Here is a 15490-nt window from a genome sequence, read left to right as displayed (position 1 = left end):
TGACATATTTTTCTGCTTCTTAGTCCTAGGACCTTAATTTTCATTCCTAATTCTCTGTTCAAATTTGTTCTTCATTCTCTCCTCTTAATGATTGTACTTTTGCTTTTGTGGTTTGAAATATACTGACCAGCTGTTTTCTGAAAGTGCTTAATCCCTGCTGCACCTGCTGCAGCATTCAGCATCAACATTAATTTATTAACAAAAGGTGAAACAACGGCTTCTTATACTCAAACCGTTTCTGTTTATATTAAAAGGCAAAAAAAAAAAAACAAAAAAAAAACCAGCACCCAAACTTAAAAGTTAGCCTAATGATTTCTGAAAGACACTGCTTCAGTAATCCCTTAAATATGGGCTAATAGGGTATAAATTATAATTTATGAGTGTATAATCTAGGGCACTTATTGTCAGGACCAAAAGAAACAAGTGTCTAAGAATGTACATCTGGGAGATGAATAAGACATCCTGTTTGTCACTGGGATTGAGGTCAATAATATCCATTTTAAAGCAATTAACCCAGCAGGCTAAGTGATGTGGAAATTATCATGCTGAAAGACTAATGGGCTATTAAATCCATCTTACTTCACTACTGATGGGTATACAAAATTAATCCTGGGATTAGGTATACTGCATCTGTGGTAAACTGCCACTGCAAGATTTGTACACAAAGAGTTTTCTGAAAAATGCTAAGAAAGATCACAGCAAGTTTATCTGACAGGAATATTCACTGATTTGCTCTGTTAAAAATTCAGTCAACTGAGCATAAGTTTGTGTGGTTTTATTTAGCAGCATCTTTTTGTTGATGAATAGATACGTTTTAGCAAAAGATCAAAACAGAGTCACTGTAACATTCAGACAAATCACTATAGATTGTTGACAGTTACTTAAATCAAGAAAATTTACCTGTGGGAAATGGTCAAACAAACATGATTGAATTACATAATTGTGTTTCTTTGAAATGTCATTTCCCTTCAACATTTTTTATCCACTGCTATGGCACTAACACAGTAGGAAAGGTAAAAGATTGATAGCCCAGCATCTATTTACACATAACAGCTATTCATGGGAAACAGGCCTCACAATAAAAAGAAAGGTTCAGCCACATCAGGTTGTTGCTTTTTTGTAATGCACATCAATTGTTTGTAGTTTTTTGGAGCGTTCTGTTCTGGTAGTATGACATACACCTAAGTCCTTTAGAGGAATATTGGCTGGGGAGTTATTCTAAGCCACCACAGGAATGGAAGTCTGAGGTTCAAAGCAGATGTGCTGGCTCTCAGCATGACTTGGAGGAGTTTGAAGACATGGGGCAAGAGGCACAAAAACAAGAGCTAGCAGAAAAGTGGGAAGTATAAAGACTATGTATATATATATGTTATCAAAAAGAATTATTGTTTAATCTGCTCCCTCCCCAATTTATTGCTTCATGCATTAATGTATGTATTAACCAAAAAGCTTTACAGTGTCCAAGTGAGACAGATCAAAGCTGTGTAGGCTCAGGTATCAGGAGTCACATACTCTTCTAGTCGCAAAGTAAACTATTTTTTTTCTCCTAATCTGAACAAACCCAACGAGTTTGAAAAAGAGGACTGTAAAAATATAATGTCTTTCTAAAATTAATGCGAGAGATTGACATCAAAGATAGAAAAAAGCCTTAAGTCTCTCTGCATTTGTCTTCTTTCTTGGTGATCATTACTAAGAATGAATGCTGTGCTGTAAATGGTTGTTTAGATGAGCTTCTTACAGCTATTAATTTTTCTAAATTATTTTTCTAAGTTGTTTGAACGGAGTGTTTGAATATATATTGAACCTTTGCTTGAGTTAAATCTATTTCCATGCAGTCCAGTTGAATCTAACTGAAGTTTAGTGATGGGAAGGCCTGAGATTTCTCAGGTGGACTCCCACATAGCACTGCTACCTTGTAACCTATCTCCTCTTCACTATTCACTACTTCAATTTAACTGATTTTCGTTTCTGTCATAAAAGTGCTTTCCTTGTGTTTTCTTCATCCTCATCTTTGGTTTTGTTCTCATTAAGCCACAAAAATTGTACATCCATCAACAGGGTAAAAAAGAAAAAAATTCTGTTACTAATTTTAGCTGTCTAGAGGTTTGTTCAGAAGAATTAGTAGCTGTTGTTTTATTTAACATTTGTTAACAGTGGTTAATTGAACTCTGTGCCCTCCTGAGTGGCACTTGCTAGGAGCCCTTTTGAATTTGTCTTAAGACGTAAGAGTTCGTTCAGTGAAGAACTGTTATGATGTGGGAGATTTTTGAGTGCAGGATTGTCCCACTTCATTGTGAAAGCCAGGCCAGGGCCATTTCAGCAAAGTGACCCATTCCAAAGTTCAAGAAGTTTTTTATTTTTTAAATGTAACGAACAACACGAAGAGCTCAGGAATCCTGATTCTCTTTGTGCTTCCTGTCTTGGTCAGTGATGTTGAAAGGTTATCAATATTTCAACCTTACCCCTTTGTCTGACACAGTTCTTGAATTTCCATCGTGCCTGAAGTGCACGAGATCATATTCCAGTTTGTAATCACAGACTAGGCAGTGGAAAGAACACTCCTGTCTGTACACAGTTGCAGTGAAGGCAAGTCATATGTCAAAGGAACATCTCGTACATGAGGTGATTGGATTTTGTTTTTAAGTTCATCCTTACAGTCAATTTTCCTTATTTTTAGGGTGTAGTCAATGTTTTTATTACTGATTTTGATTTGGCTTGTTTTTATTTTCCATTATTCCCTAAGTTCCTGTAGTTGAGTGATGCTTGATAAACTGGAAAACATGCGTGTCACGTGGCCTTTCAGAGAAACATCCCAGAGGAGTGGTGGGGCCCTTCAGATTGAAAGAGGATGATATGCACATGTGATCCTGTAAACAGTGGAAAAGTAATAATAAGCCATATCATAGTATCCATTTACTGGGCCTGCCCATGGGAGCACATGCAATACACAAGGCAGCCTAGGGCCTGTGGGTAGAAGAAGAGAAGTGATATCTATAAAGCTGGGATGAAGCAAATGAATGAACTGGGAAAGAAGGAGCTGAAAGATGACTTGGAGATGGAAAGACAAATTAACTCTTGGTTCAAAATTGGAGAGGAAAGAGATATGTTTAGGTTCTGTTTAAACCAGCAATTTCTGTATTATTCAGCCATCCAAACTAGTAAGCCAGGGAATGCTCTCCCAGCTCTTTGAACAGCAACAACTGTTCAATTGTCACATTAATCTTTATATGACATACCTTGTTTTGTGAGCTGTGAATGAGGTTTGTATTTAAAGCCCAGTGTATTTTCAAGTTCTGTTCCTCAGTACTTTTTCCACTTGACGATGAGCATTTTCTGCCTGTTTTCTGTGAAACCCCCATGGGAGTGGAGAGGCCTTTGTTCTTTCCACTAATGAATCTGAATTATTGATTAGTCACTCTAATCTGTGGAAACGACTATCAGTTAGTGCTGTCTCGTTTGTTTTTATTTTGTATTTTGCATTTATTTATATTTTTACCAAGTCTAAATTAGTACCTTAGATTTGGTAAAGAGAATTAGAAGAAATTTGACAAGCATCTTCACTGGGAGACATGCAAACTTAGAACAGAGAGAAGTAATATTTTCAACCAGTTTTCTCTCACTTGCATATACTTTACCAAATCCCCATGTTCTGCTGCAGACTTTGCTAGAATTTTAGTTCTTTCAAAAAATATCAATTGAACACTGATTCGTAGAACAGGTTTTACTTTTGTGAGTAGACCTCCTTTGGTGCTGAAGCAGTGTGAACAACTGGGATCTACACGCAGAAAAACAGAGGCAATGTTTGGTAATTCTCCAGGTCTTGTGTTACCATAGAAAACAGAGGCAATGTTTGTAATTCTCCAGGTCTTGTGTTACCATAGAACTGTAGGCCTGTGATGCCACAAAAAAGCAGAAGGCTAAGTTAACTGGAATACATAAAGAAAGTCAAAAAGGTCAAAAATGAAGGAAAAAGTGATCTGAGTCTAAAATGCCAAGACAAGGCACAAAATCCTCCCATGCATTCTCTTTGTCTGAAGCACAGGGCTGGTAAATACATGACTCCAATGTAGCAGTGTGTTTATTTGGCCTGATGAATAAGGCGCCTTGTACACTGCAGTGAAACAATCCATGTAAATAAGCAAAAGACTAAAAGTCACATAAGCATCCATTTAGAGTTGAAGTAAGGCAAAAAAGAACAATATTATCTCAGTGCAAAGTAATGATGATGGACTTGAAACAGGGAAACTTGGGAAACGGAGCTTTCAGATGTCAGACATTCAATAGACACTAAAAGAATGTCAGGCACATAACACAAACAAGGGAAAATTCAGTTCTTCCATCAGCTAGATTATGAAAAAAAACTTTTAAAGTGGACTGATAAAAGAAACCCTGGTGCTTCAAATTTGGTGTATTTTTTTTTTTATTACTGTGATTATTAAAACCGAGATACTATCAAGATTTTTTCCATGAATCCCTGAGAATTCATCACATCCAAACTGCAGTTCTATAATTCAAGGAGGACAAGAGAAAAAGGCTTTGCAACTGTCAGCATTAACAAGTTAGAAGTACACCAACAAGATGCACAGCAAATAAAAATCCCCTGGAGAATGTAGTAAAGGTTAGTGCAGTTGGGATGAATAGATACAGATAATCCTTGGTAGCTGCAAGCAGCCTCTTAAGGGAGAGTTTTTTCAGAAGAGACCTAATCTCAACCCATATACGGGAGCAATACTGCTAAGACGAACCATATTTTAGCAGATTCTATGTTATTTAGTTTCAAAGTAAAAGGGCAAACCCTCAAATTGCTGTTTAGAATGATTGATTTAACATGAAAAGTAAATCCCCTGACATTTGGGCCTCCTATACATTCTGCTGTACAGCACAAAAGCACCTTCAGTTCTTCTCCTTGAACTGACTCTATTCAATACTGCAAGTCATAGCTGGAGGTGCAAGCAGCTTAAATAACATGTATTTCAAGAATATATTCTCCAGTTGAGAGGCAATGACTGGCACGTCTCTTTGAAACAATGTATGCAAGTTTAAATTAAGAAAGCAGATTTTGAAGGTATTTGCCAATAAGAAAAACCGGACAAGAAGGAAAAGGAAAAATGCCCATCAGCATGTGACTTAAATGACCTGACATGAAAAGGAAGCTTTTTTTCATGGCATAACAAAAATAATTTAAAATTTAATGCTTACCTGCTTAAATAAATTAATAATTTTTTTAAAAAAGCATAATGTTCCACCTAATTTGTTTTGGGAACTGGAAAAGAGAGTGTTCAGAACAAAACCTTGCTTCAGTCTGGTTTTTCAGTTCAGTTTGTGGGCAAGATATTTAATGGAAAAGAATGAATAAATACTCTGAAGCTGCACAGTGACTGAGAATTTTGGGATAACATCCATTCTGAGCCAGCCCCTGGCTTACTGTTTGCTTACAGCAAACAAGAGATTTTTAAACAAAAGAAAGAAACTAAGCAAGTTCCCCATGGTACCGTGGATGAAGAAAAGAAGCAGCAAAAAGGAACCTGGCTGTTAATAAATCCTCACAGATATGGAAACAAAAGTATTTCAGAAGCTATTTGCCAGTACAGTATTTCTTACAGATTATGACTTTTAATCAAGCCTCTTGTAATTGTTAGGAGTTCTGACACCATTGATATAATTCCCCAGAGCTCCCTAAGTTTACACTAACATTCCTGAACTACCAAGATCCACTTTATGAATATACAAGTCTCCATTTACAACCCAGTCCTCCACGCATAGGGTTGTTTCAGACCTCTGCACTTTACCACTTAAGAGCCAGCTTTCCGTTTTTCATATTCAACATGTTCTGGACCAGTTTACAACACTGCTCTGATGCCACAACCACCCTACGGCTTACATTTTCCCACCCTGCATGGAGGTGTGTGCAGGCAGATAACGGCCTCGCTGCGGTGAGCACAGATGCAGGCAGAAGATAGAGCAGGTTTGTGTGCAGCAGGGCCCGCTGGCCTGCAGGGAGCCCAGCCTGCAGCGCCCAGCCCCCTGCTTGCTCATTCGGTTACCATTTAAAATAAAATAAAATTATTAAAAATAAAACAGGAAACATCCAAGCCAGCAAACAAAAACAAACCAAAACAAAAACCTACACCAAAAAGATTTAACAATGATTACCAGAGAATGGTTCTTTGGTAATTACTGGGAAGTTTCAGTTTTTACAGCAGGAGAAACATATGAACTGATGCATCATTTGTCAGAGTAAAGTCATGTTTTGCACTCCCAGCCTTTCCTCACCGTCTGCTGTCCAAGCCCACCTGCCAAGGGGTTTAATTCTCTTCATCCTCCTTATAAACCAACTGTTGACGAACCTTTGGAGCACCGTCCACAGCCTCAGCTCTGCTCCACCACACCGAGTGCTTTTTGCCTTTGTAAGGAGCACAGACATGCCTGCCTGACCGAAAACATGCTGCAATGACATGACATTTGGTGTAGGAATTAAATATTTAAGAAATATTTCCACCGCAAAGGAAACATAACGACAAAACTGTACACTGATATAATGAATGGAAAATTATACTTAAATCACTCAAATCTAAGGCCGTTAGCCCCCTAGTGATGAAAGGACGATCAGATTATCCAAGTGGTTGTACTGAGCTCATTGTCACAGTTGTTGCTTGATGCAGGAGGTCTGCGTAATGGAATGAGCAACCTTCAGATGCAGTTTTGCATCAGGCAACAGTTTTATTTCTGATGGAACTAAAAATTCATTTTGTAAACACATTCACAGTTCCACTATTGAAATTTAAGAGAATAATTATCATTAGAATAATTATCAATTAGAATCGAAACTGTCATTTTCTCCAGTCGTTCCCTCAAATGTTCTCTGACATTGGGATTATTTCTACAAAATTACTTTGTTACTTGGTAATCCTAAACATCGATATTTGTTCGCAGTGACTTCGGGGATAAAGCCGTACCTCCTCGTTCTTTTTTCAAATTTATCATTAAAATAACGTAATTGCTTTCCCAGACCGAACCAGGACTGTTAGACAAGTTATCGCCCCCTGGTGGTGGGCACACTTTCCCCAGTCAATCTTGATGTGTTCTGCGACACTTCAGTCATATGAGCACTTTCTTAATGAAGCAGCGCTGCCTCCGACTCCGCAGCAGACCCTTGTGTAATCTTTTTTTTTTATTATTATTTTTCCCCCGCTGTAGTTTTAGATTTAATATAGGAGAGTGATTCTCTACACTGCGCTTCCTTCAGCCTTGAAGAACACATAACAATTTTCACATAGCTAGACTTAGTTATTTGATTGGCCAGGCAATATCCCCTGCTTTACAAAGCTGCTATCTCAGTGTGATGGCACAGCTTAACTGATACCATGTGAATGGTGGCAATGTTCTCTGAAAGCAGGCACGCAAGAGAGAGCAGAATGCTTTGAACACTGCCCAAGGTAGAGCCTTTACACACGGACCTCCCACACTGGTCAGAAGCATTTCCTCTCTGTACAAGGTGGAAAAGTTGCCAGTGGGGTTTTTTCCCCCTCCACCTAAGCCGGAGACTACAGAAAGAGATTGATGTGATTAATTTTTATTGCCTATATAAAGTATATAAAGTCTGAGAACAAGTGAGCACTTGCTGAGGAAAGGCTCCACTTTTAATTTCCATCTCAGAACAGTCAGGTTCTGCAGTTATTTCCAGAAGGAACAGTGGGAGCAAAAGGCTAAACTACTTTCAGTCTGGAGCACCATCTGTTTAGAGAAAGGATCATTAAACTTAGCTATGATGGCGATGAATTCCTTGACGACCTGAGAGGCCCCTCACAGTCATCCCATACCTGTACAGTCAGACACCATACCTGAGCATGAAAATATTAGTTCAGTGATTAAAAAAAAAAACAGCACAGTCAAAAGTATAATTGCCACGGAATGGTAGAAACCTTACATTTCCTACGTTGACGTAGAAAGGGATTATAATGTTTCAAAAGCACCAAAAGGCCCCAAAGCACCCCAGTTTTTATGTGCACTACGCTGAGCTGCGCTGCTGCCTCCCCATGATTTAAGAACCACCGACTGCCCTCAGTGCTCTGATTCTGTCACACAGGTTTGCTGGGTCCCCAGTCTGCACCTGTCCACCATAGCAGCTGCATGCTGGCTGACCAACTGGTGACCGTTTCATTTTCCTAGCTTACCAACCATTTCTTAGGCAAGCCAAAATGGGAAACACACTGAACTGGTGCCATTAGATCAGCGGGATCATTTCGAAAAGATAAAAAGCAAAGTGTCCTTGCACGCTTGTTTCTCTACAATAAAGACATCTCTTAACGTTAAACTTCAAAGCCAAGTGTACTTTAGATGAGCAACCAAATAGTTCTGAGACTATTTAATGTTTACCACAAAACTTATTAAAGTTAAGGACAGGAAAAAGTAGGGCTCCTCTAACATCTCAGCACTGCATCATCCTCCCTCCCAAGGAAGAATGAGAACACATCTTTTGATGTTTTTATTTCTTTATGGCTTTTTATAGCATCAGAATGCCAGAGCAGCTTATCTAAGTATGTGATTTATTGTAAGAAGTAAGAGAGCTTGGTGTAAATTTTTAACTGACAACTTCAAACCCCAAATTAACAGGGAGATACCTGTAAAGTGATCGTATTTTAATGTCCTGCCCATAAGTTACAGCAACAATTTAAATGCAAGCAATTATTTCTGGACTTTTTTTTTGTCTCCAGAAAATAATAGGAAAACTTCAGGTAATTGCAACCAGAGGAAGCTGCAGCTGAAAGCAAGGAGATACACAGAGCGTTCAGTTACGTGACCGAACAGCTTGGAACAGCAGCACACACACCTACTGGGGACAGAAACAGAAACAGCTCATGAAGGCACCCTAAGATGTTTTTTCTCCTTTTTGCTTAGCTGGGACCAACACAGTAAGACTGCCCTTAATTTTCTTAAAAGAAAGGCAATTTTACAACATATTCTGGAAAAAAACTGGATCTAGGTGATGGAATCATAGCATCACCAAGGTTGGAAAAGACCTCTAAGATCATCCAACCATCCACCTATCACCAATATTTCCCACCAAACCATGTTCCTCAGTACAACAACTAAATGCTTCTTGAACTCCTCCAGCGACGAGAGGAGTAGACTAACAATATTACTTACACATTGTGTTTATTTAATATTTCTGGGAAAACTAAGTCTAGATCAATTTCAATAGTAAAACTGATCATGCATTTAGTGGATTAATGAATAGCTTTATTGGGTTTTTTGTTTTGTTAAGTCTACTTACATCTGTCTAAGCATATTTGCTCATACTCATCACTACAAAGAAGGAAATTAAAGAAAACAGAAAAAGCAAGAGGTTAGAAGACAGAACTGTACTCTTGTCAGGATGTAGCTGTTTGTACACACATGGCTATTTTAAATTAGTGCAGAACAACTTCTGTGTTCTGGTTTACTTTCAGTTAATACTTAACGATTATGACAAGTATGGTTTGGACAAGTTAAAAGGAGGACAAATGCACTTACAGGAACAAATATCTGCATCAGATTGAATGTAGCACACAGGAAGATGGAATGGAGGCTGGCTGACAGTTGAGATCATGTCAGCCTATTACAAAATTCCATGAATGCCAGAGAGCATACTCTTTTCCACTGCTGTTTATGAATATAATCCCAACAGCTATCTGTAAAATGAGTTGTTCAGTGGGTTGCAAGAATGAACTGATTGTTTTCCATCAGTCAGTTACTGATGTGCTGCTTGATATATGCTGCCTTCTGTGAGGAAGGAACGATCACTGGGCCATGTAAATGCACTTGTACTCAATACCCGGGGCAGAACCAATGCAAGCAGCTTACAGAGTACTTAGAAAGCAGACCAGAAAACCACCAGGTAATACCACAGCCTCTAGCAGAAGAAAAGCTGCAGGTTTCCCTGCTTATGTTTGAAGATATTTAATTCTGTAAATCTAACCAATAGTTTAACATCACTGAGTTTGCAATGCATGCTGAGGTGCTAGAAAGTAAAGCAAAGATACCACAAATGCATTTCTGACCATGAGAACCTCGAAAATAGGGCACCTTTACCTACAAAACTCCTTATTTTCCACTCACCCCTTTATTAAAAGAAAAAAAAAATCCTTTTTCCATGTCCCCAAAGTATTTTTCCCTTTGAGCACAGACCATTCTGTATGTATACTACACAATACATTGATTTCCCTTACATTAAGCAGTTTCCTTCCAGCATACTAATCAGTAATCCACTTCTCCTAGGATTTATTCTCATATTCCAAACTGTGAGACCACAGTAAGCAGATCTTGAATTTTCTTTTAAAGTAAACTGCCAACACACTGCTCTTTTTCTCTCTCTTAAAATACAGCTATTTCAAATAGTAGGTAGATCTAACTTAGAAATTAGAATGTACAATAAATAAATAAATAAAAATCACAATTGTCCTTTTAAAATAGGTAAAGGTAAAAGAAATACCTAATCTGAAAACTAAAAATAGCAGAAGTTATTTCAGAGTCAGCTATTATTCCCCTGAAATATAGTGACCTTATTGGCTATGCTTATGTAAGTGACAATAGATTACCTAGATGGAATTTTTAACTTAACAAAAATAATTCTATGCGTTTTTCATGTTTGATGGATGTTTCTGCTCTCCTTTTATATTCAAGCTTTCACCCATTTGGTTTACTATGCCAACATCCAGCCAAAAAGTTTTGTTGCTGTCTAGCCACAGAAGTGTTTTATACATGTCATAACAAACATGAGACGTGCATTAATAGCAATCAGTTGGGTGTTTTTAGTTTGTTTTTAGTTTTCTCTCTTGAAAACACTCATTAATCTGTTTCAGTCAAGTAGAACAAAGCAAGATCTCATTCTCACTCCCAGTGCAGTAGGAAACACCACCTGCACTGCACCACAGCCCTGCTCAGCAGCCACAGTCTCAGGCTGGGGCCATTCACTGCAACACATCCTTCACATAAATGCAAAATAAAACCAGTGCTTACAATGGGGTAAGGTAGAAACACTTCTTCCTTTAACTACTGTCCTGCATTCAGCGTCTTCCCTTTCTCCTTTGAGGGCTCAGTCCCAATCTGCAATATAATCTCACTGAAGTTTAGAGGAAACAATTCCAAGATACACAAGGATTGTGTGGCTGCCTCTCTATGTGCCATCCTCTGATACAGAGTTCCTATTTAACAGGTACATTACAGAGGTACCCAAGCATAACTCGAGTAATTGAAAGCCTTTAAGACAGCTACAGATAAAACGTACACAGATATCACGAATCCAATACCTCAGTCACATGACAGCTTCAGACAAATGAATGAGTGGAGAAAAATGAAGGTCCTGGAGCATAAAAGAAAAACAGATCAACCAGCAGTGTTCTCATTTCTTTCAGCACAAGTCCTCATAATCCTTATTTTCCTCTTTACAGATTTTAAAATTAAGAATACTGCCTTGCAGAGAGCATTCCAATAATAGAAACCAATGTGTACAGCAAGAAAAAAAAACCAACAAAAACAAGCTGCATCCAAGCAGTAAAATCTCTAACTGCCATTTACTTTCCTCTTGAATTGGATCACCACCAGCGTCAATACCATTGACATCACATTCTGTTTTCATCAGGTCAAGGACAAATGGATCCAGATGCAACTCACAGACCAACGCTGCATATTAAATTCTACTCATCTTATTAACAATACCCTCAAAACCAGCCCCAAGGAAGCACTCAAGAAGCTTTTTTCTATGGATTTTGACACACGCTATTAAGCATCATTAAGAACCATCTCTGGTGATTTATGGAAAAACTTCTCAGCCAAAATACATAAATTCAGGAAGAAAAAAGAACTTTCACTGATTAGGAAAATGCCTGGACATTAAACACTATACAAAAGACTTCAGTTATTTTATAACCATATTTAATTCGAAAATTCCAAGAACTTCAGATCAGAAAATCAAACTGAACTTTGCTCTCCTAAAGGTGTCTATGTTCAGCATGGAAGCCATTCATTCTTGAGAGAAACTGGACATAGCTTTTATTATCTAGTTACTGCTGATAGCCTTTTCAGCTGTCCATCCTTCTTTGGGTTTTGAGTAATCCCACGGTCTCCTGTTCTCAGTATACCCATACAGCTTCCGCAGCGCCACGCGGGCAGCTTCTTCCTCTGCAGCAAGTAGTGTTTCCCCAGGCCCTTCAGCTATTATCTTCTTATCACTGGGAAAAAAGCAAACAAAACATTTTCGTCAGAATCCTGAGCACGGTTGTACATCATGGATCAGTACTGCTCAATGTGTTCTCCCCCAGCCTGTCAATATTGAGGGTAATTTCTATATACAGGCAACAGTGCAGACATTTCTGCTGTTTTTTCTTGCAAAGGTAAGCTACTGGATATTCAGCAATAGAAACCCAAATCAGAAAGACAAGCTCTTCCTGGAAGAACACTACTCTGTTCACTGAGACTCCTAACACATCACTGATTGTTCAGTGTTCAGTTTCTGTTAGCCCTGTTAAAAACATGCAAATCCTTTACTTTGGTCAGCTTAACCAATCTTTTCTTTTTCCCCAGTAAGAAAGCATTTTAAAAATTCCTCAAAAGGAATCCACCTCCCTTGATGTCTCCTCACCATTCTCTAAGCTCTGCATACAGCTGTGGTCCTTCCAGACCTCATCAGTTCTGTGACTGGCAAAGTCCCTATGCTACAGCAACCAGAACATCCTGGCTCTGGTTTCCCTTCTGAGGAAGGGTGTCTGACTCAGATTTCAAAGCTCTTTAGTCCAAGACTGTCTTTGTGCTCTACTCCTGACAATGCTTAAGTGGTTGATTTTACACAGAAGTCACTGCATGTTTTTTTTATGTAATAACCAAAGATCACAGGTAAAGAAACAAATGGACCATCTTCTGTCCTCCCCTCTTCCCCAGCTTGAATCCATTTAAATTAATACCATACTAACCAGTACAGCCCAATGAAGTACAGTGGCAGAACTGTGTTGACCCCCAGCTGCCTGGTAATTCTTGGTTCTGGAGCAGAGATATTTCTCTTGGCCAATTCTTCCACCAGCAAGCCCATAGGATTTACGACTTCCCAGATCTCAAACAGGTCTTTTCCAATCAGTTGGGGAATTAAAAAATCCTAAATAGAAAAATAGTTAGAAATTAAAATCAATGGGAAGGGAAACAACAGCTCTAGCTCCTAGTGCCTGTGAATAAAAATCCAATACGAGTCACTAATGCACCTGACAGCAGATATCCGGAATGAACGATCAAACCGCCTCTGCGCTATGGCACGGCTAAGCAGGACCAGGAGGCGCTGCTGAGCTCTGCAGGCTGAGCTGCTCAGTGTGCACACCAAGCCAAACTGCTCCCACCTGAAGGAGCAGCACCCGCCTGAGGGCTCCACAGTGCTGCCAGGCAGCTCTGAGCGTGAGGTGAGCACTCAGAAGGGAAACCAAAGCAGCAGACTGGATGTCCGCAGCGTCCTGCCAGAAGCTGAAGGCACCATGCAGTGCCATGCAATTTACACCTATTGTGGCCACTGTCTTGTCTGGCAACTGCTGCTGGCTCTTACACAGACCCCCACCTTGTGTCAGAAATGAGATTTTAGCAGATAACTTCTCCATTCCAACATTAGCAATAAGTGAAACGGGAGAAAGGCCAGCAGCTGCCCAAACTACTCTGTTACCCCACAGTTTAATTGAACGTTCTGGTATGAAAAGACCTTTGGATCTTTGCACTCCTGAGCCTTTTTATTTCAGAGAAAGAATCAAACAACTTCTCTGGATCTTTGGCCACTGAGGTGCAGAACTTTTTGCCTTTAACTTCGCCCCCCCCCTCCCCCGACACGACCACTTATTGCTATCGGCACAAAAGAAACCAAAGGCCGGCGCACCCTGACGAACAGCCCGGCTCTCTCAGGCCCGCTGCTGCCCAGCAGCGCTCCCACCACCGCGAAGAACGTGGCGTGCAGCACGGCCGGCGGCGCGGGGAATTGCGCGCAGAGCGCCAGGTCGGGCAGCGCCAGGTTGCGCGCCACGTGGGACACGAGCTGCCGCCCGGTCAGGAAGGCGACGAGCGCCGCCACCCCTGGGGCGGGCAGGTCGGGGTGGGCGGCCTGGAAGCTGCGCGTCAGGTAGGAGTGCGAAAAGGACATCCCTCGGGCGGAAAGCTCCGCGTTGTCTCGGAGGTTGAGGGCGACGGCGTCTTGGTCTACGCCGAGGTCACGGCGCTTCGCCTCCTCGCTTTTAATGTAACAGGAATTCACGAAGGCGGTTTTGAGGAGATCTAACGAGAAGTTTTCCTGCAGGCGGTGGCCGAACGCCTGGATCTCCGCGTGGTAATCCCAGCCGGGCTGCTCCGAGCTGCGGGCGAGGAAGGAAAAGTGGTCAGAACGAGGCGGCTCCGCAACCGCGAGCGTCCTCCGCCCGCCGCCCGCCGCCCGCCGCCCTCCCCTCGTGCTCTCACCGCCGCCGCGGGGCCGCCCGCAGCCGCTGCTGCTCCAGATAGGCGCGGAGCCACCGCTTCTTCTCGCGGCGCGGCGCGGAGCCCGGAACGAGCCGCCCCGTCCCGGCCGCGGCCAGCAGCCGCCGGGAGACCCGCAGCAACAGCAGCCCGGCGGCCATAGCGGCGGTGGCGGGGCGGAAGGTCCGTGCGCTCACGCGTCCCCCGGGCGGAAACGCTCCGAGTCGGCGCAGAACGGCGCGCTCCGGAAGCGGAGGAGGAAGGGCTTCGTCCATCCGTCCGTCCGCCGCAGCGAGGGAAAGGCTTCGTGAGCGACGCCGAACCCCGAGCTGTTGTTTGGGTTTCACTTGGAAGACAGAGAGCCTTTTTGTTCCCGTAAAAGAAACTTTTATTGTTTCTTGTGTTCCAGAACAACTCTGTAAACGCAGCAGGCACAGCCCCTGTTGATGAGAGTTCACACAGAATCCTCCGCTTCACGCCGACGCTCCGCAGCTCGACGCGCTCCGTGCCGGCCCTCACTCAGGACAAGGCACGTGCAGCACACACAGCACAGGCTGCAGGCAGCCCTCAGCCAGGGCCCATATGGCAAAAAATGCAAAAAAGCGACACGTGAAGCAGCCAAACTCAGGAAAAAAAGCACTCAGAAAAGCAGGCACAGCAACTTGACACACAAAGACAGCGCAGAAGCCGCGTGATGCCAGGCAGCACAGCCTGCAGAGCTCCTGCTGGCACATGGAACGGATGAGAGCAGCATGCAGTCCATGAGGCACACAGTGAAGCACCCAGGTCTTCCACAGAGCAACCTGTCCTGGCTGCCAGATGTTGGAAATCTCACTGGCTGCTTCAGCCATCCAATTTACCTCTATCCTGGGCAGCCAACTGGTAATTCTCACAGATAAATACTGTGCAAATAGCAGTCAGTCATCAGCAAAATCAGTTGCTGTGCAGCTACAATGAGAATTTTCATATGTATTTACCGTCTTTCCAGTCTTCCAGGCAAATGTCCCACTCATGGCATTGGAGAACAGCAAGGGGGGCT

General features: G+C 41.6%; 1 protein-coding gene and 1 long non-coding RNA gene across 2 annotated transcripts; one reads left to right on the top strand and one right to left on the bottom strand.

The window, feature by feature from the left end:
- Positions 1–2777: 2777 nt before the first annotated feature.
- On the top strand, positions 2778–5221 carry LOC128082724 (uncharacterized). The gene is made up of 2 exons (XR_008207812.1): positions 2778–3817; positions 3865–5221. It is a non-coding gene; the product is annotated as an uncharacterized LOC128082724 (long non-coding RNA).
- Positions 5222–11896: 6675 nt separating this feature from the next.
- On the bottom strand, positions 11897–14741 carry MRPL44 (mitochondrial ribosomal protein L44). Its single transcript, XM_052687184.1, has 4 exons — positions 14455–14741; positions 13883–14351; positions 12948–13126; positions 11897–12209 (listed from the first exon to the last, which is right to left on the bottom strand). Exons 1-4 carry the CDS (start codon positions 14724–14726, stop codon positions 12038–12040), a joined length of 1092 nt encoding a protein of 363 aa, XP_052543144.1. The 5' UTR covers positions 14727–14741; the 3' UTR covers positions 11897–12037.
- Between the last annotated feature and the right edge of the window lie 749 nt (positions 14742–15490).

Source organism: Tympanuchus pallidicinctus, unplaced genomic scaffold (assembly GCF_026119805.1).
Source record: "Tympanuchus pallidicinctus isolate F22 unplaced genomic scaffold, pur_lepc_1.0 scaffold22, whole genome shotgun sequence".
NCBI lineage: Eukaryota > Metazoa > Chordata > Aves > Galliformes > Phasianidae > Tympanuchus > Tympanuchus pallidicinctus.
The sequence above is the reverse complement of the archived record's forward strand: the minus strand, read 5'-3'. Positions and strand labels throughout refer to the sequence as shown.